This window comes from Lethenteron reissneri, chromosome 35, assembly GCF_015708825.2.
Source record: "Lethenteron reissneri isolate LAM-NWPU_2019-01 chromosome 35, ASM1570882v1, whole genome shotgun sequence".
Classification (NCBI taxonomy): domain Eukaryota; kingdom Metazoa; phylum Chordata; class Hyperoartia; order Petromyzontiformes; family Petromyzontidae; genus Lethenteron; species Lethenteron reissneri.
The window spans coordinates 8,158,424-8,184,566 of record NC_083813.1 but is presented as its reverse complement, the minus strand read 5'-3'; the positions used below and the strand labels follow the sequence as shown (position 1 = coordinate 8,184,566).

The window sequence follows — 26,143 nt, the reverse complement described above, 5'->3', positions numbered from 1 at the left end:
AAAGCTTTAGTGCGTGAGAAGCATTGCTTCTGAGGGTGATCTGAAACGCTTTGAACCACAAACAAGCAAAGTGCACAACGATCACACAACAGCAGCCCCCCAACTGGGAGCAGAGAGAAAATGACAACTGGATTTTGCTGGCAAACATCTGCCATCCATTAAATGTCCACTGATGATTTCAATACAAGTCCACTTTTAACATTCAGCTCTCTATGAGTTTATGGCCTAAATAAACCACGATATAATCATGGATATTTTTTTTATTTCTTCTCCAGAATTGCGTCGCTCAGTCTCAAGGTGTTGTTAAGGTGGGTGATGCATTGGAATCTTTGTTAAATTCCTTCTTGACATGTTCTATTAAAAACATAAAATCATACAATTGCGTAATAAAGATGTGGGTTGTCGTGGTTATCGCGCTGCGCTATGAACCTGGCGATCCGAGTTTGATTCCCCGCCACGACTAACATCGGTGGCGAGTGATATGGATGCTGTGGCTTTCTTGGACTTGTATTCAGATTTGAGATTAGTTTTCTTGAATTCATTGTTAATTGTATTCTGTGCCATATTAGCATTCCACATCCGTGTTTATATTTGTGCGCACACACATAAGTGATGTTGTTGTTGTCTAAATGTGAACCACAGAATACGAGGAATTTGGAGAATGAGGTCCTTTAACCTTGCAGCATGCTGGACATAAGAGCTTTTAATATTAATCAATTAAAAATAATATTGCATAAGCAAGGCCGCCTCGGAATGCTCATGCCAGGAATTATGCACGGCAGAATTCTATTATCTAAAAAAGTAAGCAAATAAACAATAACGCTAACTGCTACATACTCGTGTTTTCTTCGCTAATGGGACTCATCTGTAAAGGTCACTAAATTAAAGTGCACAGGTGGAAGCAAATCACACGTAAAACTCACCTCCGCCAACTCGATCCGACCGTCAGAGTTTTGGTCAAATTTCTCCATGAATTCTTTCATGCTCTCCCTGAAGGATTCGGAATCCTATGCAAGGTAAGTGGACAACATGAGAGACACTTCATTCACAAAGCCAGTGCGTGTGTGCGTGCATGTGTGCGTGCATGTGTGCGTGCCCTTGGGCTGTGTGGCTGGGCTATTTGTGAACTTTTTATAGGAAGCATTGCCAAACGTCTATCAATACCGTGTTCTTCACAAATGTTCAGAGGTGGGCCACTTTCGCCGATAACACATTATCAGTGTGAGGACCGCCACACATTTAAAACCATTGGGGTTTGACAGCAGGTTGATGATGGGGGTGGGGGAGGGGGCTGTTTTCACTCTGTGTGTGTTGCCGAGGGCCGCACGTCCGGGGCCGCACTGAAGGCCACCAGGGACCGCCAGTGGCCTGCAGACCACTACCGGAGAGCTAAGATCGAAGGTTGCCGCTCATACAAAATCAGTATGGACAATGCATATTTCAGATGGGTCCACTGGCTTTCCCTGGCCGGCATGGGCCCTGCCACATTGGTTGAAACGGGGCACGCGGTCCAATATCCCCGCGCTTTGTAGCCCAGCGCCTCGGCACCTCTGGCGCATGTGCCCCGGTGCAGATGAACCATCTCCGCACTCAATCGCCAGGCCACTGGGTGGGTCTCCTCAGCACTATTGTGACTGTATTTTTACTCTTTATAAAGAGCTTGTGTCGTTTTACGCTGGCATGCCAACATGCCTGTATGTGATAGTGTTGCCCCCTCGCACACGTGGGTGTTCTCCAGATGCTCTGGTTTCTACCAAGATGTATAAACACTCATTAACTGACTTAAAAATATACATATGCGTAGAGGACGGCAGCCTTGGATAAATGTTGAGCCCGCCGGCTCACCGCTTCGCTGCCTTCCAACTTGTCGGTGGTTCCTCAGCGATTGTGAGATGCAATTTGCATGAACGACGATGCTTCATAATTGTTTTTACATTGTTGTAAAAATATTTTTTATATGGCATTGAAGTACAAGGAATTTATTTTTACATATTTCGTTTCACTAAAAATTCCTGAATCTGTTCAACCTGCTACATTCCCAGCAATACACTTCTAATTTGTTTAACATTCACTACCTATGCATTTACGGTCAAACAGCACGCATGACTGACACAGCATGGGCATATGCCTTCAGGCTTTGTAAATTCAGTGTTATTAATTCATTAAACGCGGAGGTCTATTTGCTGTTAACCTTCAACCTTAATTAGAATCATTACCCATCTCCCTTGTAATCGTGACATGCACGGCGAAAAATTGCACGCACCTTCATAGGAAATGAGAGCAATTATTTATCGCGCTAAATTTGAAATTCCCAATCACTTGCCCATTACGTGAGTATCTGATTTCCCCCCCGCCCCCGTCGCCACGAGGCCCTGTCGTTAGTTAAGCAACACCAGCAGCATGGGACGTACAGAGCGCTGTTTGTGGGGCGACGATTGTCACCTTGCATTGTTGTTGCAATCGCTCGCGGCTTTTGCTGCACAAACACGTCCCTTAGTGTACGTTCAATATACATCAGCTTTCGAAGATGCATTTTTTTAACGAACGTCTATGCAGACAGCGACCGTATGCACTCGGCATCCTGCATCGCAATATGGCCAGGGTGCTCTCACGTCTCAACGCGTTGCCTGCTTCTCCACAATCCAGTGACTCTACAGGTGCAGATTGTGAATGTTGTGGCTTTTGCTCCCCGACACACCGGTGTGCTCTACTCGTAATGCATGGGCATGTTCAGTTTACGTGACAAAACTTACTAACTGCATGGCTGTGTAGGGTGGTGGCGGGTTTCACGACACATTTATATACTTACGCGATCTAACCCCCAAAAACCTCTATTGTGCTAAAGGTGCATCACTGCAATGGTTCAAGCCCCTGCTGGTGGAATGACTTCCGCGAGAGGAAGAGTGCCTCTACATGGTATTTGGCCTACTCTTCCACGCCGGGCCAGTTATCTTAGAAGAGCTGGTAGCACTCACACAATACGACATTTAGGCTTTATACAGAGCGACCCATTATTAGTATTACATATACCCCACTTATTTCTAATGACTCAGTTTCTTCTCAGCAGGTGATTGACTATAGTAAAAGTGACGGCTCTGTATCTTACAGAGGAGCATTAATGTGATCGGTGCATTGATTTAATAAGTGTAATGAGATTGGGGTGATGTGGTGGCGCATTGGTTAGCGCACTGCACTATGAACCCAGCGGCTTGGGTTCGATTGCCTGCCACAGCGAGTGATATCAGAACCAGTCCTGGTATGCCCTCCACCCCTGCAAAAAACTTGCACTTGCCAGCGTGGTGAAGTACGCTTAAAAATACCTCCCAAGAATAAAATGAGACAAACTGCTGTAATAATTTATGTATGCTGACGTTCTTCCGAACCGTACATAGTAAACCGTGCTAATCATAGGTGCGGTGCAAGGACAACAAACTAAACACCAACCTCAATAATATTGAGATAGGTGGAAGACATGTAATGGCTGTTTCATTTCTCCACGATGTTTCAGTGGGGTAACCAGTGGGTGACCTTCTCAAATTCCCCCCCCCCCCCACCTCTGTTCACCCAGCAGTATAAACGCTACGGCACAGATCGCTCGGCAGGTCGCGAGCGACCTGTGAAACAGCAGACCAAATGCCCTCTACAGAGTTCGCTTCAGTGGAGGCACTTCCGCCAGCAGTGACGCAAGCAAAGCAATTGCAGGGCTGCATCTTGACCTACATAAGTGGATCACGCTGTATACGCGCGTGCCTCTTGGCTTGAGATTGGTGGCATGCAGGTTGATGCTTTGAAATACAATCTTGTTTTTAACTCTATCATTTCTATTATATTTTTTAGTAGGGCATCTATAAGCGGATCACCCTGTATATATATACACGCGTGCCTATTGGCTTGCTGCAGCCTCTAGGCAAAGGCGAATCCCAGCAGACCTGTACAGCACTCAACGTGTGCAGGCAACCGTGGCTCAGGCTTATTATTTTGGGCGCTCGGTGGCCACGGCGCGTGGCATGTGATGACCTCGTCTTCACGCAGCCTCCCAAGTGTCTGGGGGAGATATTTTTTTTCTCTTCACCATGGTTCAAGGTTCCTTGAAGACACCGCGCGTGATGCGGCTGCCCCACCCCTCCCCCCTTTTTTTTCATTCGGGCAACAACAACAACTAAAATTCCACGCAAAAGATCAACTCAACCCCAGGGCTTGACGCGTGAGCACGGCAAATTGAAACGTTCACACGTACCCTGTTAAATGTACGGGGGTAAAATTGATTGCGCAAAGGTGCAGCCCCGCAATTGCTTGCTCAAGACACTGCTGGTGGAAGGGCATTCCACGCGAGGGTAGATTTCGAGAGCCCCCTAACTCTAAGAGGGTAAATTTCGATGTAAAGCTTTTGTGACTGCAGGGATTCATCTTCTTGGTTCTTTCGGTAAAGTCACGTAGAAGGGAAGTAATAAAATAATAAAAATAAAATATAATAAAACAATTCTCACGACGTTTCGGCTACAACGCAAGCAGCAGAATGAGACACTGCCAAGCTTGGAGCTTATGAGACACTGCCAAGCTTGGAGCTTATATATATATAATATAAGCTCCAAGCTGCTTGCGTTGTGGCCGAAACGTCGTGAGAATTTTTTTATTATGTTTTATTTTTATTATTTTATTACTTCCCTTCTACGTGACTTTACCGAAAGAACCAAGAAGATCTAAGAGGGTATTTGGCCGATTATTCCACGTTGGTCAGATTCTCAGAATCAGAATCTTTGTTTACGCTGGAGGAATCCGATGAGCTACAACGTTCTTTTCCACAGGTGTCCAGTTGCAAAAACACGATAGGAATGAAAAGTATAGAGGAAAGGTAGGTAAATTACAAAAAAATATATACAAATAAAACTAAGCTATTTTTCGATTTAAAGCTTATATAAAGAAGATAAGCTATATTTCTTAACCAGGTAAAGCCCACTTAACTAGTAGTTTATTTTTCAGAAGCGACCTCGCCACAAATGATAGCTCAACGGAGTGGCTTATCATGATGTCTTGGACGAGGTAAGAGTACCAGAAACGTTATCCCACCCCACGTGACCCGCCGATGTATCAATCATGTATACTGCTGGGTGGACAGAGGTGGGGCAAATGAAGAAAGTTTACGGTCGAACCGGCAATGTGCTCACCATTGCACCTCGATAATGTCCACATAAAAAAAAAAATTGTGAAACTAATCTATTTTTTTTATTTCAACAGGTAAAACTGACCTGGCCACAAATGATAACTCAACGAAGTGGCTTATCACGTAGAAATTTATAGCAGCCAAATGTTTAAAGCGCATGTTTTTAAGTGTGGAGGGAAGCAACAGGAGGACCTGGAGAAAATCCACGCGACCACGGGAAGAACATGCAAACTCCAAATATACAGGCGTCAGGGTCTGGATCAAACCCACGATCTCCTGCATACCAGGCGAGGCAGATAACATCTCGCCACCGTGACACCCCAACTATTCCATGAATAGTAGTTGTTGCAAAAAGCTGCTTTGGAAATATAGATGATATGGTATGAGTTATTTTTTTAAAGTCACATAGATTTCCTGTATGTTGCTCGTCAACTCCTGTTTACAACCAGAAATGTCACGCGCCTATGGCAGTGATGACTGAATTCGTGATACAACCACACACACTGTTAGTCTCCCACAAAGTGCTACTAATGTAATCGCCTGCAGGAGAATGAATGATGGGAGGAGTCAACGCCTGCCAGGGATTTGACTCGGCCCATTTCAGATTGCGAGCCACGCCCTCAGTGCCTTTAGTCGCCTTTCATTGTTAACCTTGCAGCTCCAGCCTCACTCATCAGAGTGCCCTTGAATTAACCACTACAAATGTCTTACATTAGCAATGGTCCCTGCCGTCATCGGCTACGATTAATCCAATGCTGGGTGAAGGGCTTGCCCAAGCTCCTGCCATCCCTCACATTCCCTGCGATTGTAATCAATCTGAGACAAAGAGATCCTGCCCCACCACCCCGTATAGCCTGTGACAGACTGTTGAGGCTAGTGTTGTTATCGAGTAGCAGCTATTAACGATTTGAATTCTGTCTTTGCCCTGCTGCGTCTGCTCTCTGATCCACGTGTTCCTGCCACAGACGAGTGAAACTGGAGATGTGCCCCCCCTACCCCCATGCAACTTCTGCGTGTTTTTTTAGCTAGCCGGAACTCTCTCCAATGTGTTTTCTGGTGTTGTTAGACAATGATGTCCGACGTTTCGCTGCACGTGCTGGGGGCTTTTTCAGCAACGGAATTCAATTCCTGGAGAAACTAAACTGAACTTTGTCTCTATTTTACCAGGTAAGGCCCACTGAGCTATATTGAGCTCTTTTTCAGAAGCGATTTGGCTACAAATGATAGCTTAGGAAGCCGCTGGAGCTACGGACTTTTAAATCAAGATTGAAAACTAATTTTTTTATTTGTGTTAAGTTTGTTGTTTGGTGTCCTTCCCCGGCACCTCCGATTAGCACAGTTGGCTAGGTACGATGCGAAAGATGTGCAGCATACATACAAATACATCCAACGAAGTGGCTTATCGTGTGGAAATTTACAGCAGCCAAATCCTCTAAACGCGTGATGTTGATTCTAAACGTGGAGGGGAAAACAAACTGAGAAAAGGGACCCTGAGAAAAATCCACGCGACCACGGGGAGAGAGAGACATGCAAACTCCAAATATGCAACGGGCGTCAGGGTCGGGATCGAACTCACAAACCTCTTGCATACCAGGCAAAATAGTTAACATCTCGATTTAAAGCTTTCGTGACTGCAGGGATTCATCTTCTTGGTTCTTTCGGTAAAGTCACGTAGAATGGAAATAATAACATAATAAAAATAAACATTATGTTTGATGGAAATAATAAAATAATAAAAATAAAACATTATATGTTTTATTTTTATTATTTTATTATTATTTTATTATTTTATTAAAACATAATATGTTTTATTTTTATTATTTTATTATTTCCATTCTACGTGACTTTACCGAAAGAACCAAGAAGATAGTTAACATCTTTTCGCCAGCGGCGTGGAGCGAAGCATCGTTACATCAGCGGTAGTATGAACGTCAACACACCACGGGGATGAACGCCATCCACAGTTGGCTGAGGGCCATTCCGTGACTTGGCACAGAAGAGGGCGCTAGATATCTGCTTGTGAAATCACAAAACGTGTGCTCAAATGCCACCTTCGGCTGGAAAGATGCTGTACATCACGGTGGGTACCAGCAGCGGATTATCGCAATTAATAAATAAAAGATCGCGTTGGCAGTGGCATACATACGAGTACTTTACGAATTACAAACAATACTCACCACTTTAAAGCTTTCGTGACTGCAGGGATTCAACTTCTTGGTTCTTTCGGTAAAGTCACGTAGAAGGGAAGTAATACAATAATAAAATAAAACATAATAAAATAAAATAATTCTCACGACGTTTCGGCTACAACGCAAGCAGCCGTCTTCAGGTGAAGAATGAGACACTACCAAGCTAGGAGCTTATATATAAGCTGCGTTGGAGGTGGAAGAGCGCCTTAACAAAAAGAATGTCCTTTTCATATGCACATTCTTTTTAAGGCGCTCTTCCACCTCCAACGCAGCTTATATATAAGCTCCTAGCTTGGTAGTGTCTCATTCTTCACCTGAAGACGGCTGCTTGCGTTGTAGCCGAAACGTCGTGAGAATTATTTTATTTTATTATGTTTTATTTTTATTATTTTATTACTTCCCTTCTACGTGACTTTACCGAAAGAACCAAGAAGAAGAATACTCACCACGTCCATCATTGCCACTCCCTTACAGCGAACAAAAATGCACAAGGCTGCCAGCATAGCATGGGCAACTTGAGCCGTGGCGAGTTAAGTTTTGATTCCCAGCCGCCGGATAATATAAGTGGTGAGTGATATTGCGACTGAATCGGTCACGGATGCCCGCCCGCCCACCCTTCACAAATCCGCACTAACCAGCGTGGTGAAGTATGGTCAATGATCCCCCACGATTAGCACGGTGCTAGCGGGCATTCAGTTACGAGTGGATTGAGAAAGAGCACTCCATTATAGGAGTACGGAGTTATTCCGAATTGATGTGCTTAAGAAAATTCCGTGTCCAAAAAAAACATCTAAGACCTACTTAGGTGGTCACATTTATTTGCTTAAAAGTTCAAAAAATGTTTCTGAGAAAATAATGTATGAACCCAAATCAGTAATTGAGCCACGTGTCTGAATTATAAGAGACATTGGTGGAAGGCTCAGTGGAAACAGAGGAGCGTTTGTGTACAATATCCCATTTGCGCTGGACCTAGGACACCTGAGCGAGCAGTTTCGCAATGCTTTGGCTTCACGCCACCCAATCGCTTGCGCGTGAACGTCGATGGGAGCAGTTGCTATCCGTTATCCCCACCGGTTGCTTTTACATCGGAGACAAACTTCTCTTTCAAGCAATCTTCGGAAACAAATTTGGTTATGCAACTGATGGGCCAGTTGCGAAACCTGCCTTTTTAAACCGTAAAAAAAAATAAACCTATGATATATGCAACTCGCTATCCGATTGGGGTTACGTAACCCCCCTTTTCAGATTCTTCACGGCACTTTTAACGAGGACCACTACCACCACCACCACCACCGAGTCACCGATGCTGCGTGCATCTCCTCTGCTGACACCCCGCTAGAGAGACACCGCTGACCTCGGAGGGTGAGAGGAGGGGTGCTCAATGGACGGTCGGTGTGACGCGCTAAACAGAGGGCGGTTTTGCGTTATTTTCATCATTATCATTGTTATTGTTACTATCGTGGCCAGGGGCAACGGCGTACGCTGCAGGGAGAGAGGAGGGAGGGGGGGGATTTGATTTTTTTTGTATATATTTGAAACAAAATCGAATGGATTTTCGCATCCTGTGCATTTGCGATATAGGGCAGGTGTATTGACAGCTCACGTGACCTTTCCTATTAATCTTGATATTTATTCGGCTTGTCAATGTTCTGCCCTCCAGCATGAGCGGCCTGTGCCCTCGCTTACTTGACATGCACGGAAAGGGGCAGTTGATATTTATCTGGGGTGTTTCTTTTTTTTTGTATTAAGGTTTCCGTTTTGACTTCTTTCACACTTGGTGTTTGGGATTTTCTGTGAAGTGTATTTATATTTTAACCTTTAAAAAAAGAAAAACAGGCTACTGGTCTCAGTGGGCTCGTCACCAAGTTATAAATAAGAGCTGTCTATCGAGAAATCCATTTTGTAAAATGACTGTTCTGGATCTGGGGCAAGAAAACGCTAAAAGAATATTACACACACACACACACGAGCTGAGCTATCCTTCGCGTGTGACATTCTAACGAAGCAACGTAGTAGTAGGTTTTTACCCTTTTAAACTGGTACAAAACTGACACCTCTATTCAGGCATCATGTTTGCAATAACCACAACACAAGTAGTCAAAAAAGCAAACAAAAAGAAGCAACTCTGATAATGATAATAATATGCACTGTCCTTGAAGTTGATTGGTCCACACCCGAGACGGCTTTCTTTAGAGCCTAGTCCCCATTGATGTTGGACCAGATGACACCAGAAGGCGTACGCTTTTTTGACTACTTGTGTTGTGGTTATTGCAAACATGATGCCTTGAATAAAGGTGTCAGTTTTGTACCAGTTTAAAAGGGTAAAAACCTACTACTATATTTTGCCACTGCTAAAATAGATCTCACAGTGAAGCAACGTAGCTTAATAACTGATTTGGGTCACAATCTATATACAGATATAGTGTGCGAATTATTTTACAATACCGCTGCACTTGGAAGTGATGCACAAGAACAAATACTGGAACAGAACAACCCTACACGACGTTTTTTGTAATGGCTCTACTTCATGTTCAATGAATAAGGGCAATTCTAGGTTTCTAATATACTGTATAATAATTCGTTCTTCTTTTATTGACGAGCCTGTTGCGTTTTTTTTCTCACTTATATGGTGTTGCGTCGTCGGATCGTCGGGATATTGGAGGCTTGAGGAGGCCTCCATTGAGTCTGGCCGATGACAACCATGATGACGATGACGACTATGATGATGATGATGATGACCATGATGATGATAAGCCATGATGATGTCCATGATGACCTATGATGATGATGGTGACCATGATGATGATGACCATGATGATGATAAACCATGATGATGATGACAACCATGATGATGTCCATGATGACCATGATGATGACGACGACGACGATGATGATGACAATAATGATGATGCACATGCACGGAATGGGATTCAAATGTCACCACAAATTGATATTGAAATAGCAATCAACACACAATATAGGGTCGGTATAACCTTGGCTCCTGCTATAAATCTAGCCGACCCCGTGATCCCAACGCAAGCAATAAACCAATCTAGCTACAAAACCCACCTGAATACGGAATAACAAGCTCGTCATTAGTCAGAGTACACACGTATCTAAATAGTCATTCGTAGGCTGGTCAAGTTTTCCGTTATTGTTTTCCCATTTTTTTTCCTTTGCTATAGATAATGACCATTATTATGATAGGTTGTAGAAAACTATCCGTGGGCAAAAACCGTGAGATGTAAGGGCGCAATGGTTTTGCCACTGCTGTGCCGAGTGTTGTTGATTGACACGGGGTGGTGCATGGTATTCGCACACGGATAGAAGCAGCAGCAGCAGCAACAGCTTGGCCCTCTGGCAGGGAACACTCTCTGCGTGGCCACGCCACCCAGAGGCAATGCTTGTCACGGCACCACGCCCGTGGCTCGTGATTTCCAATAATTTCCAAACGCAGTTAGGAGGCTAATGAACATTCAAACGTTTCAGCCATTCTCAATCACCATTGAATGAATGCCTCCCCATGACCATACTTCACCAATCTGAGCGGTGCGGATTGAAGAGGAGGGGGAGGGGGTGTTGTGGGAGGACTGGTTCTGATAGCTCTCGCCACTGATGTTATCCGTGGCCCGGGAATCGAACTCGTCTGGACGGAATCAATTGCCCGGCGCGCTAATCACTGTTATCACTGCTCCACCAACGCAATTGCGTGTCTCGTAACACATTTAGAAAGCTTTGTCGCGCAGTAGAAATCAACAATGGAGCAACGGCGTGAAGGAGTGACGCAGCGATTAGGGGGCACTGCGCTACGAACCGAGCGACCCGAGTTCGATTCTCGCCCACGGCTAACATCAGTGGCGAGCGATATCTCTAAACCTATCCACGCCCTTGTTTACCAACCCGCACTGACCAGCGTGGTGAAGTATGGTCAAACAACACCTCACCCTCCCCCCACATACCTATGGTTGACGTCTTAATATTTTTTTATATACATTAACATTTTATCTAGATTGAGGTCACACGCGATGGACATTACTCAGCGTGTCGAGTGCCCTACACGCATCCGTCTCTGCCTGACCTCTCCCTCTTTCTCTCCTGTCGAATGTGTTTGTCGTTTTATCTCTCGTCTCGATTCGTGCTGAGCAGCTGAAACGCTTCCGAGACCCCGCGCGATGCCATCGCAACGCGCGCCTTCCAAAGGCGAGGCGGCCGATTGTTCGACACGTGACAAAGACACCGACCCATTGTTCTTCAACGCCGTTGACGTAACGGCACGTGCAATCCGCTCGACACAATCGCGGTGGCGAACGCAGCAATAATAATAATATAATAATGTTTAATTCCCCCCCCCCACCTCTCTCGGCTGTAAACACTGAATCACCACCCTCAATTCCCTCGATGAACGGACCACGTTGCCACCCCCGTGCCTCTGCAGAGCGCCGCTGTCATCATCATTATATAACACAGCTGATGGCGATGGTAGTGATGGCGATGATCGTGTACACAATATAAATGGCACCGAGCAGATGATTTTTGGTTGCAAACTCCTGGCCAATGCATTATTGAGTGATACTGCGATGGGAGTAGCGCAACAGCCTCAAATGACATCAAAAACTCAACACGTTCGTAAATAACACCGTGGCTTTGAAAAAAGGAAGGAAAACAACATAATAGTGAACGTTTCGGGCAATGTGCCTTCGTTCGTAGCACGCGCACGGCTAGTAAGGCGTGGAACGCACCCGCACGCATTGCGTGCATTGCTCACACGTGCAATGATGAGCACCCAGGTTCCTACGATTCAACACAATGGCAATATGCTGTAGTCATTATTTCATTTGCAATAAATTGTGCACGTTGCAATTAATAAAAAAAAACATTCCAGCGTGCTTGTGTACGTAGCCATACGTAGCAGCGATGTAAATGCGTGCATGCACATCCTGTGCAATGCAGCGCTGTGTGTGTGTGTATGCATATGGACACAGTCGTAACCCACGGCAACAGGTACCAGCTATGGAATCAGGGAGAAATTGCTGGCAATACGGCAACAGCCAACGCTGAGCTTGATGCCGAACAAGCGCGTACACATGTGTGCGCCATGGAATGACTCGAGAACGGACGGACGCACGAATGAATGAGTCGATGAATGAAGAGCCAATGTGAGTGGGTGCATAAGGGAATGAATGAGTGCGAGATGAGAGATGAGAGAGAGAATTTAGCAGCACAACGCAGTGCAAGTCACCCATTCGCGCGTTCTCGCGGTGGCCGTGTCGACTGCACCTCTCCCGTTGTGCTCCTGGGGTTCGTGTTTATCGTTTCGGATTCATCTCTTGCGCGATTCAAGTCCGTCCGAATGAATGCGTAACTCGTTATGCTGACAGGGCTCGCCTCGCACATTGTCCAGAAAGTGCCAAGTGGTACTATATATATACAAAATTAACACGCTGTTGCAATTCAAAGTGACTCTTACGATACAATAATGGCGATGATGATGATGGTGATGGGACACGGTGTAACGGCGGTGATTGCACAAGCACTCGCCTCTCCGGCTCCACGCCTCGCTTGCTCCAGCTCTCGAAAGAAGTCCTCCAGCTCCTTACCCTCGATGTATCCGTTCCCTGTCGCACGGGCGGCAGCAGCAGCAGCATCAGCAGCAGCGAAAACAACAGCCGGCGTTTTGCGTGGTCAAACCACAGAGCGAGCAACTCTCTGCCCTCAGAAATACCCATGTGTGCAAGACACACGTGCACACACACACACACACGCGCGCAAAACAGTCTCCGTGCAATTAACCGCACCGCCCGCGACCAATGCAAACAACGAGCATGCACATCGATGCACCGTGCACAAACCAAAAAAACGACAGCCTTAAGTTAAGTCTCAACGCCAATGCACTTATGTCAGATTCTGGCATTGCGTACGCATCGCGTTGTTGTTGATACAAAGTGCACGCGTTGTCTAAAATAAGGGGACACGCGCGCACATTGCAACGCGCGCGACACCCGCGCGCGCGCTCAGCGAGACACAAAGCGCGTCGCTTGCGCGTTTTCGCAGCAACAACAACAACAAACAGAGAAGCATCGTCGCTTCGATGAAGAATTCCCCCTTTTTACCATCGTTGTCGTAAAATTCCCAGATCTTCATCAGATCGTCGGCGGAGATGCGCGGCTGCTGCAGGATCGCCACCCTCGCCGCTGCGTCACTCATCGCTGCTTTTCTTTCGGGGGTCGGCGTGAGAGAGCGTGAGAGTGTGATCGAGAGGGAAGGCTGGTCGATGTCTTCTCGACGGCCCCGGTGTGTTGTAGATCTCTGTTTCTTGCCTCTCTGTTATTATCTCTCTCTCTCTTTCTGCTGCCGGTATCTCTCTGCGTATCTGCGTCTCTGCACGAAGACGAACGAGTTCTGGGGAGCGCACGAAGCCTCGGAAGGTTTAAAATTGTATAAAAGCGCTAAAAACGTGCGCTCTTGCCGTCGTTCACGACTGCTACGGGGAGAGGCGTAAAGGGCTCGCACGCCGCGAACAGAGACGCGGAACAAGACGAGGAGGCTGTCTGAGCTCCTCCAGTGACTGAGCGCACGGAGAGAAGGTGGTGGTGGTGGTGGTGGGGGGGGACACGAACGGAGTCAGACGCGAGCAGCAGTCACCTGTTGCGAGCTCTCGGCACTGTGGGCTGCGCGACCGCGTTTACGCGCAATATTTGAACTAGCGGCCAGGGCAGGAGGCGAATAGCGGTTGGGGTCTTTTTTTAAATTTTATTTCATTTACTTGCGAGGCTATGCGGTCGTTTATTTATCTATATACACACGTCTCTACTCGCGTTCCACCACGCACTTGCGTCTCTCGCCCTGCGCTCCACTCGTTCTGGTTGGATCCCCGTTGCTGCCGCATTTATACCCAGTGGCGGGATCAAAGGGGAGACTTAGTTTGTAATTATTTTATTTATTTTTTTCCGACAGGTAAGCGAGTTTTCCTGCAAAGGCGAAATTCGAAACCGATTTAATTATTCACGAGCGAGGAAGCGTGTGAGCGCCTGCAACAAAAAAAACCCCAAGACGAACTGAGAGGTGGTGGTTGGTTGATTGGTGGTGGTATATGATGGTGGTGGTGGTGGTGGTGGTGATGATGATGGTTGGATGGGTGAGTGGGTGGGTTGGTGGATTTTTGAGTGGGTGCGTTAGTGAGTGGGTGTAATGGTTTGCGAGTGGATGTGTTCGTGGGTGAGCGCGTGGGAGAATGAGTGGATGAGTTGGTGAGTGGATGCATTGGTGAGTGAGTGGCTGCGTTGGCGAGTGAGTGTAAGAGTTTGTGAGTGGATGCGTCTGTCAATGAGTGCGTTGGTGAGTGAGTAGATGAGTTGGTGAGTGGACGCAGTTTGTGAATGAGTGAATGCGTTTGTGAGTGAGTGAGTGGGTTGGTGAGTGAGTGAGTGGGTTGGATGGGGCGTCGGTGAGTGAATGGGTGGCTGCGTTGTTGGTAGAAGCATTGGTGAGTGGGTAGGTGCGTTGGTGAGTGGATGCGCTGGTGAGTTGATGCGTTGGCGCATGTATGTTGTTCGTTGGTGAGTGGAAGCCCTGGTGAGTGGCTGGGGGGGGGGGGGTAGCGATGCGTTGGTTGGTGAGTGCCACGAGATGATCTCGCGAGGGTGAATCGTGCGCAGCTGTCCCCGGGGTCTCGATGCGAGGCGTTTTTGCTTTTTGAAACAACGCGAGTGCCACACCTGGCTCCTCGCACGCCCGCGCCTCCGATGAGCGCGGTTGGCTACGTACGGTGCGAAAGAAGTTCCGACATGCATACACACACGAGGGCAGCATGGGGGCAGCATTCCGGGAAGAGAGGGTATCGCGTGCGCGCTGCTGTGAGGTCCACAGCTGGTGGTGCGTGCGACACGCGGCTCGCTACATTGCGGTGCCGTGAGAGATGGCGACCGTTTGAGAGGTGATGCGTTCGTCCAGCGGTGGATTGTGCGTGGCCGGTGACGACGCTGATGATGACCACGTCAAAATCGCATCGCACCAGACGGCCGCAGGCAACGCCGTTCGATTTTCGGCGCGTGAGTAAACTGTTGTGATCAAGTGCATCAATGGGTTAAATGAATACCTAAAAAGCGTGTGAATACACTGTTGTCCTTAAACAAGGTTGGTCGGAATCCGCTGTTTTTTTTTTTTAAAGCAGAGGGATTGACTGATGGGGTTTTTTTTTCATTCGATTTTGGAACACTCATGTTTGGGTTGAGTAGTGGTGCAGCGGTTGGCGCAACGCGCTCTGAAACCAGCCACCTGAGTTCGAATCCCGGCCACGGCTATCATCCGTGGCAAGTGATATTGGGAGCCGACGCGCCACCTGCGAAACTTTCCTCGTCAACTCACATTGACCAGCGTGGTGAAGTATGGTCAAACAACTCAAATAGCCGACCCGGCATGGGTGGCCCTTCATCCAGCAGTGGATTTACACAGGACTGTGCATTATCTCACACTATACTATTTTTTTTTACTTTTGCTGGCTGGATGGAGGGAGGGACAGACTGTCACATCCAAAGGATGTGCATGCTACTAGTGTGTACATATATCTACGTTCACCGTGTTAAATAATTTAATTTAGTAACAGCACTTTTTATCAACTGCTCGATGAAGCACCCCCCCCTACCCCCCATAGTCACGGAGCGGCCAGCCAAGAATGGCTTAGACATCACTCGTCGCCGATGTTATCCGTGGCCAGTATTCAAACTCGGACAGCCGAGTTCATTCATACATTGAAGACGAGTGAGCAAACCGCTGGGCCACTTGCTCGGCTGGCCACATTGTGAAACCAGTGTCATGTTTGTCCTAAATGCCACCGGCACACAGCAGGCAGGCGGTGGCCGTTCTTAACAAACAGCACCGCGTGCTGGTTAACGTCCCATTAACACAGCAGACGGCGCACGTTTGTGAGTGCAGAGAGAGAGAGAGAGGTGGATGGGAATCGAACACGTGGAAAATGTCAGAGCGGTAAGCCGACTCGCCGCTAGAGGTGGCTGCGACATCCGTTAGCGTGGGTTTCTGTAGTTTTTTTCAGGAGAAGATGTTGCACGAAGAAGAAGACGACACGATGCAGGCAGCGATGAGAAGGGACTATTTGGACACGCATGTTTTAATGGACAACAACGTGGAAGAATAAAAAGTGTGGTTGTTCGGAAAAACAAGTGGAACGAACCCGAAAGAGAGGAAGAACGAACAGAGAGAGGATGGCTTGACGACGACGAAAAAAGGGATTGGTGGCAGAAATATGTGGCCACGACTTGAGCGTATTAGGCACAAAGTTGAAACAAATGACGAAATGTGCAGTGGACACCTACGGGCTAGCCTGCTCCATGGTTCGTGCTGATGGTACATCATGAGAAGATGGCATCTAACTGCTGCCATCATCATCATCCGCCCTGATCAATCCACTGCTGGACGAAGCCCCGCCTTAAGCCGTAGCCATCTCTGGCCGATCCTGCGAGATCATTTAATCCACTTAAATGTCTGCTGCACGGACGCCAAATTCATTGCTTTATCCCCACGCGGGAACGCCCTCTCGGATGCGTTCTGTTCCTTAATCGCCACGACTAACTCCTGTACATTCTAATGATGTCGCGGACGGGCTAGAGAGCTGACACTTGGTACAATACCGTCGAGCCGATATACTTAACGACTTGTTTTTCGATAAGAGCGCCGTCCCATACGCCAGGCTGTCTCAAAGCGCTCAGCATCTGACCAGCTCAACGTCTCAACATCTCATCTCAACATGTCAACATCTCATCTCAACATTTTCATCTCAACATCTCAACATCTCAATATCTCATCTCAGCATCTCATCTTAACATCTCAACATTCTCATCTCAACATCTCAATATCTCAGCATCTCAACATCTCATCTCATCTCAACATCTCAGCATCTCAACATCTCATCTCAGCATCTCAACATCTCAACATTCTCATCTCAACATCTCAATATCTCAGCATCTCAACATCTCATCTCATCTCAACATCTCAGCATCTCAACATCTCATCTCAGCATCTCAACATCTCATCTCAACATCTCAGCATCTCAACATCTCATCTCAGCATCTCAACATCTCATCTCAACATCTCAGCATCTCAACATCTCAACATCTCAGCATCTCAACATCATCTCAACATCTCAGCATCTCAACATCTCAACATCTCAACATCTCAACATCTCATCTCAACATCTCAGCATCTCAACATCTCATCTCAGCATCTCAACATCTCATCTCAACATCTCAGCATCTCAACATCTCATCTCAGCATCTCAACATCTCATCTCAACATCTCAGCATCTCAACATCTCATCTCAGCATCTCAACATCTCATCTCAACATCTCAACATCTCATCTCAACATCTCAGCATCTCAACATCTCAACATCTCAGCATCTCAACATCTCATCTCAACATCTCAGCATCTCAACATCTCATCTCAACATCTCAACATCCCATCTCAACATCTCAGCATCTCAACATCTCATCTCAGCATCTCAACATCTCATCTCAACATCTCATCTCAACATCTCAGCATCTCAACATCTCATCTCAGCATCTCAAGATCTCATCTCAACATCTCAGCATCTCATCTCAACATCTCATCTCAGCATCTCATCTCAACATCTCAGCATCTCATCTCAACATCTCAGCATCTCAACATCTCATCTCAGCATCTCAACATCTCATCTCAACATCTCATCTCAACATCTCAGCATCTCAACATCTCATCTCAGCATCTCAACATCTCATCTCAACATCTCATCTCAACATCTCAGCATCTCAACATCTCATCTCAGCATCTCAAGATCTCATCTCAACATCTCAGCATCTCATCTCAACATCTCATCTCAGCATCTCATCTCAACATCTCAGCATCTCATCTCAACATCTCAGCATCTCAACATCTCATCTCAGCATCTCAACATCTCATCTCAACATCTCATCTCAACATCTCAGCATCTCAACATCTCATCTCAGCATCTCAAGATCTCATCTCAGCATCTCATCGCAACATCTCATCTCAGCATCTCATCTCAACATCTCAACATCTCATCTCAACATCTCAGAATCTCAACATCTCATCTCAGCATCTCAACATCCCATCTCAACATCTCATCTCAACATCTCAACATCCCATCTCAACATCTCAGAATCTCAACATCTTATCTCAGCATCTCAACATCCCATCTCAACATCTCAACACCTCATCTCAACATTTCAACATCCCATCTCAACATCTCAGAATCTCAACATCTTATCTCAGCATCTCAACATCTCATCTCAACATTTCAAACATCTCAACATCTCATCTCAATGCATTGAAGAGGGGCACCGCGTGTGACAGCTGTCCCTGTGCGACACAAGGTAACTCAGCACCTTGACCTGCAAACGGCCATCTGTCTGCCGGTAGGGGATCATGACTGCTGCTATGTATAATGTCCATTGAATACCGTGCGGGTCATTTTATAATTTGCCATATTTTTGACCCCACTTTAAAATGAGAACGATCAAACATAATTTTTCTAATTTGGGCTCCCAACAATGTCGGCTGCAAGGTTCATGGCTTTCCTTCATGGGGTAGGGTGAAGGTCTACGTTGCTTTGAGTCCCGTGCTAAACACACACACGTGTGTGCGTGTGTGTATACGATCCCAATCAACAGTGAAGCAAGTACAGTACATAATTCGCATTTCGTGGAGTGTGACGCTAAAGCCGACGGAAAGCGAGTGAAGCCACCTGTGATGTACATATGCAATCGGGGCTCAACATCAGCCGGGCATGTCTGTGTTGGCAACACGGAAGATATTTTTCCACCCGGAACACCACATCGAGGAGACATCTCCCAATGGCGGTGGCTGCCTGTCGCGTGTCCACTGAAGTCTACCGTCGACTCGATGAATAATAAGTTGGAATTTAAGCTGGGCATCTAATGTGTTCACGCCGTTTGCATGTGATATTGTATCTCACGGGCAAATGCTTCGAACACGTAGCACAAACACGAAGAGAAGGAGCGATTAAATGAGTTTGTGTGCAGTTGCTATAGGTGGATGATTAACATCGCAGGATAAGTGTGAGTGGCGGTGGCTGTGAGAAGACCTTCATTCAACGGTGGATTGACCAATGGCTAATTGTGATACATTAGACGGCATGCGCTCAGCAGATATGGGCGCGCCCTATTCTTCACAGCTGGCGAATGGAAATTAGAGCAGTGAAATGTGGAATATAATCGCCTGCTGAGCACGTTGTTTCTGGCCGTCAGTGGCGAGCGATATCTGAACTGGCCCTTTTTCTGGGTTCCCCACTTCAACAAACTTGAAACGCGGTCACGAAACCGCCGGAGATCAGGGTACGGCGTCGGGAGGTCTTCATCCAGCGGTGGAGTTGGCAAAAAAGGGGCTGTAAGTCGTGAGGGCAGTTGACATCCTGCCCGAGCGCGTGGAGTGCCACGATAGCGGGGAGGGAAGTCGGTGAGATTGAAAGTCGTGAGTGGGCATTGTAACAACAAAAAAATAATAGCGCTAATTACTCACACAGAAGAGCCACAGCGAGGCTTTTATTCTAACTCCATAACTTGTCCGGGTCGCTTGTTAGACGTGAGTAGGCACGCGAATGAGTAGCCACAGCTACAGCGAGAGGGTATACTGGATGTGGTGTGCCGGTTGAGAAAATATTATTCGGTTCTGTTCAACATGTGCGGACGCTTCAATCGCTTTTGATGACTTCAGCGTCACGCTCAATGGGAAGTGAATTCGCTTTTGGACGGTCCCACAACGCGTTGCCAAATCGCTGAGAGTCGAGGATTCACGTGGGCGCAGGGAACAGGAGAATCTCCGTTGGGCATATGAGGGGGTGACCCTCAGCGCTGCCATCTCCTGGCCACGGCATTTTATGAACGAACTAATTCAGTTTTATCGCTGCAACGAGTCAGCGAAATGGAATGGGAATTGGTTTTCACAGACGGTGGGAATCAGACGGTGAGCACCACCAACCGGCACTCACTGCGCCGCTGTAATGGGGACGTTAAAGACTCGAAAAGCATCGCAGCTTGACGTTGGCCCTCGCACTCCAGTGACACGGAGCTGTTCTGGATTTTATTTTTGCACATGTTTTGTTTTTTGTTTGTTGCGGTTGCACCCGATTTCAAGAGCCGAATGGCTCACAGGGCTATACCTAATAAATGAACTTTGAACTTTGTTCGAGGCGAGGATTGGTGGATCATGCGCGCAGCTTTGTGAAACTGGCAAACTCCAGCTGGGTTTTGAGGTCGCCATCAAATTGGTTCGTGGACCCGTGTGCGCGGGTCTTTGCAAGTTATTCCCTAGGTAATGCACTTTGTTTTGTTAATGCTGCTACTCCAGTTTCTTTTACGAAGCATTAACGTGAATTGAAACAAGTCAGAGTGATGTTTTCCTGCATCAAATGAGCATTGAGTCGGTTCTCATTTCCCGGTTACAGCGCATGAGACGGTGGTGGAAATTCGACATTCCTATGGCGGGGGCGATCACGATCTCGCCGGACGACCGCTGTTCAAAATCTCCACAAATTGGTACAGTGCTCACTTTTATTTCAGAGGAAGTTGACCAAACATCGCAGTGCGAATGAGAGCCTTGGGACTCAATGAGGCTCGTAGTAAATTACATTCGTTATAATTCGCAATCGGAAGTGATGGGGTACAAATGTCAAAGCGCGAATTGCATTTTGTGAAAATTACCTTTTTCTGCACGTAATTACAAACTGATCAGCTACACCTGCAAAATTATCTCCCTTGCCAAGTCAATCATTTTAGTCTTGTCTATTAGAGAAGTATTTTCGTATACAACCATCTGATGCGTTTTGGGATTTGAACTGCGTGTTGTTCGGCATGATGTCCCACGTTTCGCTACATGCGCGGTACGATTTTTTTTTCTCCGGAACTCAATTCGGTTCCCGGACGAGTAAGTGGGGGGGGGGGAGGCATTCCGTTGCTGAAGAAGCTTCAACACCACCGTTAACACCTTACACGGTAGGATTTTCATCTGCGTCCCTCCTGGAAAATTAGTGACATTGCAAATTGCCACTTGACGCGGCATTTGTTTATGCGCGTCAATACGGACGGAGCGGTGGCACGGAGTTGCTTTTCTTTTTTCGAACTCTCCACTATGAACCCAGCGACCCGAGTTCAATCCCCAGGACCGGCTAACGTCAGTGGTGAGTGATATCTGAACCGGTCCTGAGCGCTCCATCTCCAAAAAGCCCAAACCCACCCCTTTCACCCAGCAGTGAGTTTACAAAGGGCTGGCGGTAGTTAGATGTGCTCCTGTGTAACAGCTACAGCAGGTGACCCACAGCTCTGGCGGACACCTGCTTGGTCAAATCCTCGCCATCCGCGGCTTAAGCGCGCCGCCACCGACTTAGTGGACACACGAACTGGATGGGTTCACTTAATAATTGATGGGTTTATATTTAATAACGCACCCCTTGTCGTGGTTGTGCTTTGTCGAAGAAGCACGAGCAATAACGGGGTTTTTAACGAGTGCACGTGCTGTATAGCCATGCAAAACGATAAGCCGTGGGAAGTGATTGCAACGTTTAAACATTTTGTCGTGAAATTATCCACCGATTCAAAACTCGGGTGCTTCAAAGGCTTACACGCGCAAATCAACGCAGCTCTCACACACACGCACGAGTATGTGAGCACAACGACACGCACACACGCACACGCACGCACTTGCACGTGGAAATCAAAACAACCGCCACTCGCCACGAAGTGGCGGTGACGTCCCCACGGCGCCTGTGCCAGGCTAGGTTCACTTTGATGTGTAGTGACAACAAGACAAACAAGACAAAGATCCCCCGTAGAGCCTGAACAGACTTTTGGGGCATGTGCTGTAAGCGAGCACCTATGAAGGCCAGAACGGCACACGAGGGGGTGGGTGGTCAAGACCACGCCCGACCGCCTTTGTCTCCCTAGTGGCGATGTTTACACACCGCACCAGGTACTCATTTGAAGCTGAGTCGACCTATGGGAGGATTCAGGATCGGTTCAGATACTCGTCACTGATGTATGGCCGTGGGCGGGAATTGAACTCGGGTCGCCAGGTTCGTAGCGCAGCGCGCTAACCACCACACAACCGCTCCAGCACACAGACATACATACATGCATGCGAATATAATTATTAACACAGCACACGCACACACATATACACTCGTGCAACATACATACAGCCTTTAACAGACTGTTGGGGAAACGTGTTGTTAGCGAGCACCTATTAAGGCAACAACAGTACATGAAGGGAGTAGTGTGGTTGTCTCTGTCTCCCCAGTGGCGACGTTTCACGCACCGCACCAGGTACTCATTTGAGGCTGAGTCGACCTACGAGAAGCCCAGGACCGGTTCTAATATTCACCACACTTTATTGTTCGTGAGCGGGAATCGCTGGGTTCGTAGCGCGGTGCGCTGACCACTGCTGCACCGCCGCCCCTATGAGCACAGCACAGACACGCGGATGCTTCGGGAAATAATGATCTAGCGAGGGTGGGATTTTGACTGAAATTGGAACGGCGTAATGAGACGCCGCGTTCGAGTCGCTGCAACTCACGAACTCTCTCTCTCGAAAGTAATGAACACGAATTACAATAATAATAATAATAACAATGTTTAGTTTTATATAGCGTCATTCATACACATTGCATCTCACAGCGCTGTACAATGTGTAACCCTCGGAGGCGGGTACAACCACAGCGAGCCTGCGCCAACAATTGCCCGGGCTCTGCGGTCCTCGCTATATCAAGATGTTTTAGGCCAATTAACGAGTGCTTGGAATACACGTGGGAGGAAACCGGAACGGCCAGATAAAGCCCACGCGTGCGAAGGGGCTCTGTGCCATACAGATGGAATAAGACGGAGATTCGTCCACATTTGTTGTGCCTCCTTCTGGAAGAGCCAGGGGAGGGTCACCTCGACTCCCACGGGAATGGAGCGTCTCATCATTTGTACGATCCACCAGCCCTCTCGGCCTGCCTCCACGGTGTTGTGGCGAGCGCTGGCGCAGCGGTGAGCGCACCGCGCTAAGAGCCCGTCGCCTCCTAGTTCGATTCCCCGGCTCACGATCACAAAACAGTGGCGAACATTTGAACCCGGTCCTGGGCTTTCCCCCCTCGGTCCACCCGCTCCTCCGATTAGCACGGTCAGCGAAGTACGGCGAGGAACATACATACGTACCGCCCGAACGATCGGTGTATTGAATGTGCGCGTGTGGTGCGGATGCGTAGATATTGACATTCGGGAGACAAAGGCGGCCGGGCGTGGTGCTGGCCACCCACCCCCTTCGCGCGCCGTGCCGGCCTTCACCGGTGCTCGCTAACAGCACTTGCCCCAACGGTCTGTCAGAGGCTATACGGGGGGTCTTTGTCGTTGCAGATGCTGACGAGCGACTGGACCACGGACGCGCGTCGTCCACGTGGACAGCAGCAGCGGTGCATGCGTGGTGGACGGAGTGCGTGGTGGACAGATCGCATGGAAGAGAGCAATTACCCATCGTTAACACGTGTCGCTAAAGTCCCCATGCGCTGAAGTTGTGTGTTGCAGTGTGTGTGTGTGGTAGAGCGGGGAGCGATAGTGCACTGGGGAGACAAAGGCGGTCGGGCGTGGTGCTGGCCACCCACCCCCTCGTGTACCGTTCTGGCCTTCATAGGTGCTCGCTAACAGCACTTAAGGCTATACGGGGGATCTTTGTCTTTGTGTGTGATAGAGGGGAGCGGTGGTGCAGCGGTTAGCGCTACGCTGCGCTACGAAATCCGGCGACCCGGGTTCGATTCCCGCATCACGGCCAACACCAACAGTGACGATTATCTCAACCGGTCCTGGGCCTCCCCTAGGTCGACTCAGCATCAAATTAATACCTGGGGCGATGTGTAAATATCGGCACTGGGGAGACAAAGGCGGCCGGGCGTGGTGTTGGCCACCCACCCCCTCGTGTGCCGTGCCGGCCTTCATAGGTGCTCGCTAACAGCACTTGCCCCTACAGTCTGTTAAGGCTACACGGGGGACCTTTGTCTTTGATGTGAACACGAAAGAGTGCTGTAGACACGAGGCCAGGTCTCGACAACAACAACTACAATGCGGGCAACATTGCTGCAACGTTGTCCCGTGAACACGGGACTCCGCGTAGACACGATGCGAAGTGCGGACGCACGGTGCGTGCGGTGCGTGCGTGCGGTGTGAACACGGCGAGTGTAACGGACACCGAGAGCGATGTTGTGGTGGTTGTTGTTGTTGTTGACACCCGGGAGTCGTCTCGACACGGGGGTCAAGTCCAGACACGAGGAGTGATGTGAACAAGGCGTGCAACAACAACAACACGTGTGTTGTTGTGGACACGGCGCGCCCGGTGTGTGCACGCGTGAGTGGTGTGTGGACACCGGGTCAAGTGTGGGGGACGACGCGCGATGGGATCCAGACACCGAGGTCAACACGAGGTGCACAGTTGAGAACCCAGGTGTCGGTGTGTGGGGAGTGATGAGTGGACACGGGGAGTGATGAGTGCACACGGGGGGGGGGGGGGGGTGATGAGTGCACACGGGGAGTAATGAGTGGACACGGAGAGTGATGTGTGGATACGGGGAGTGATGATGAGTGGACACGGAGAGTGATGTGTGGATACCGGGAGTGATGATGAGTGGACACGGGGAGTGATGAGTGGACACGGGGAGTGATGAGTGGACACGGAAAGTGATGAGTGGACACGGGGAGTGGTGATGAGTGGACACGGGGAGTGATGATGAGTGGACACGGAAAGTGATGAGTGGACACGGGGAGTGATGAGTGGACACGGGGAGTGATGAGTAGACACGGAGAGTGATGAGTGGACACGGGAAGTGGTGATGAGTGGACACGGGGAGTGATGAGTGGACACGAGGAGTGGTGAGTGGACACGGGGAGTGGTGATGTGTGGACACGGGGAGTGATGAGTGGACACGAGGAGTGGTGAGTGGACACGGGGAGTGATGAGTGGACACGAGGAGTGGTGAGTGGACACGGGGAGTGGTTATGTGTGGATACGGGGAGTGATGAGTGGACACGGGGAGTGGTGATGTGTGGACACGGGGAGTGATGTGTAGACACGGGGAGTGATGTGTAGACACGGGGAGTGATGTGTAGACACGGGGAGTGGTGATGAGTGGACACGGGGAGTGGTGATGAGTGGACACGGGGAGTGATGAGTGGACACGGGGAGTGATGAGTGCACACGGGGAGTGATGAGTAGTACACGGGGAGTGATGAGTGGACACGCTGCCGAGTGTGCGCGTGTCGCTATGTCCACACACGCACGCGTTACCGTCGTGGTCATAGTGGCTCCAGATGGTGATGAACTGAGATGCGGTGATCTCAGCCTGCTGCAGGACCTTCAACTCGGGCTTGCTCATTGCTTGACTGATTGAATTAAAACTAAAATGGAAAATCAAGCTTCAAGCGCCTTTGCCTCGAGGTATTTAATTTGTACGTGGGTCTCCTGGTTTGTCAAAGAGTTAAACTTTTTTTTATTGTATATAAATTAATATACTTTTAAAAGCAGGCTTCCTAAAGCATTCCTCCCTGGACTGATTGCCTGAATGCTCAGATTCGAGAGAAAGTCCATGGGATTATCATTAAATTTCCAGCGCGCATGCGCGTGCGCTCGTTCTTTCGTTTATTTAACAACTCTCTCTCTCTCCCCCATTTATCTCCCTCCATCTCCCTCCTTATCTCCTACCTCCCCCCCACCTCCACCGCCCTCGTTCCTCTCTCTCTCAATCT

At 48.3% G+C, this 26,143-nt stretch overlaps 1 protein-coding gene across 2 annotated transcripts in view; it reads right to left on the bottom strand.

Annotated features, from left to right (window-relative positions):
- CALB2 (calbindin 2) overlaps nucleotides 1–25,921 on the bottom strand; it is a 42,667-nt gene extending 16,746 nt beyond the window's left edge. Inside the window, exons 1-3 of one of the 2 annotated variants that reach the window (XM_061565710.1) lie at nucleotides 25,686–25,921; nucleotides 12,889–12,965; nucleotides 924–1,007 (exon numbers count right to left, since the gene is read on the bottom strand). In XM_061565710.1, coding sequence (XP_061421694.1) covers nucleotides 924–1,007; nucleotides 12,889–12,965; nucleotides 25,686–25,773 — 249 coding nt within the window. In that variant the 5' untranslated portion in view covers nucleotides 25,774–25,921. Of the gene's footprint in view, nucleotides 1–923; nucleotides 1,008–12,888; nucleotides 12,966–13,460; nucleotides 14,268–25,685 lie in introns of those variants that run through there. The other variant, XM_061565709.1, reaches the window with a different exon arrangement.
- Between the last annotated feature and the right edge of the window lie 222 nt (nucleotides 25,922–26,143).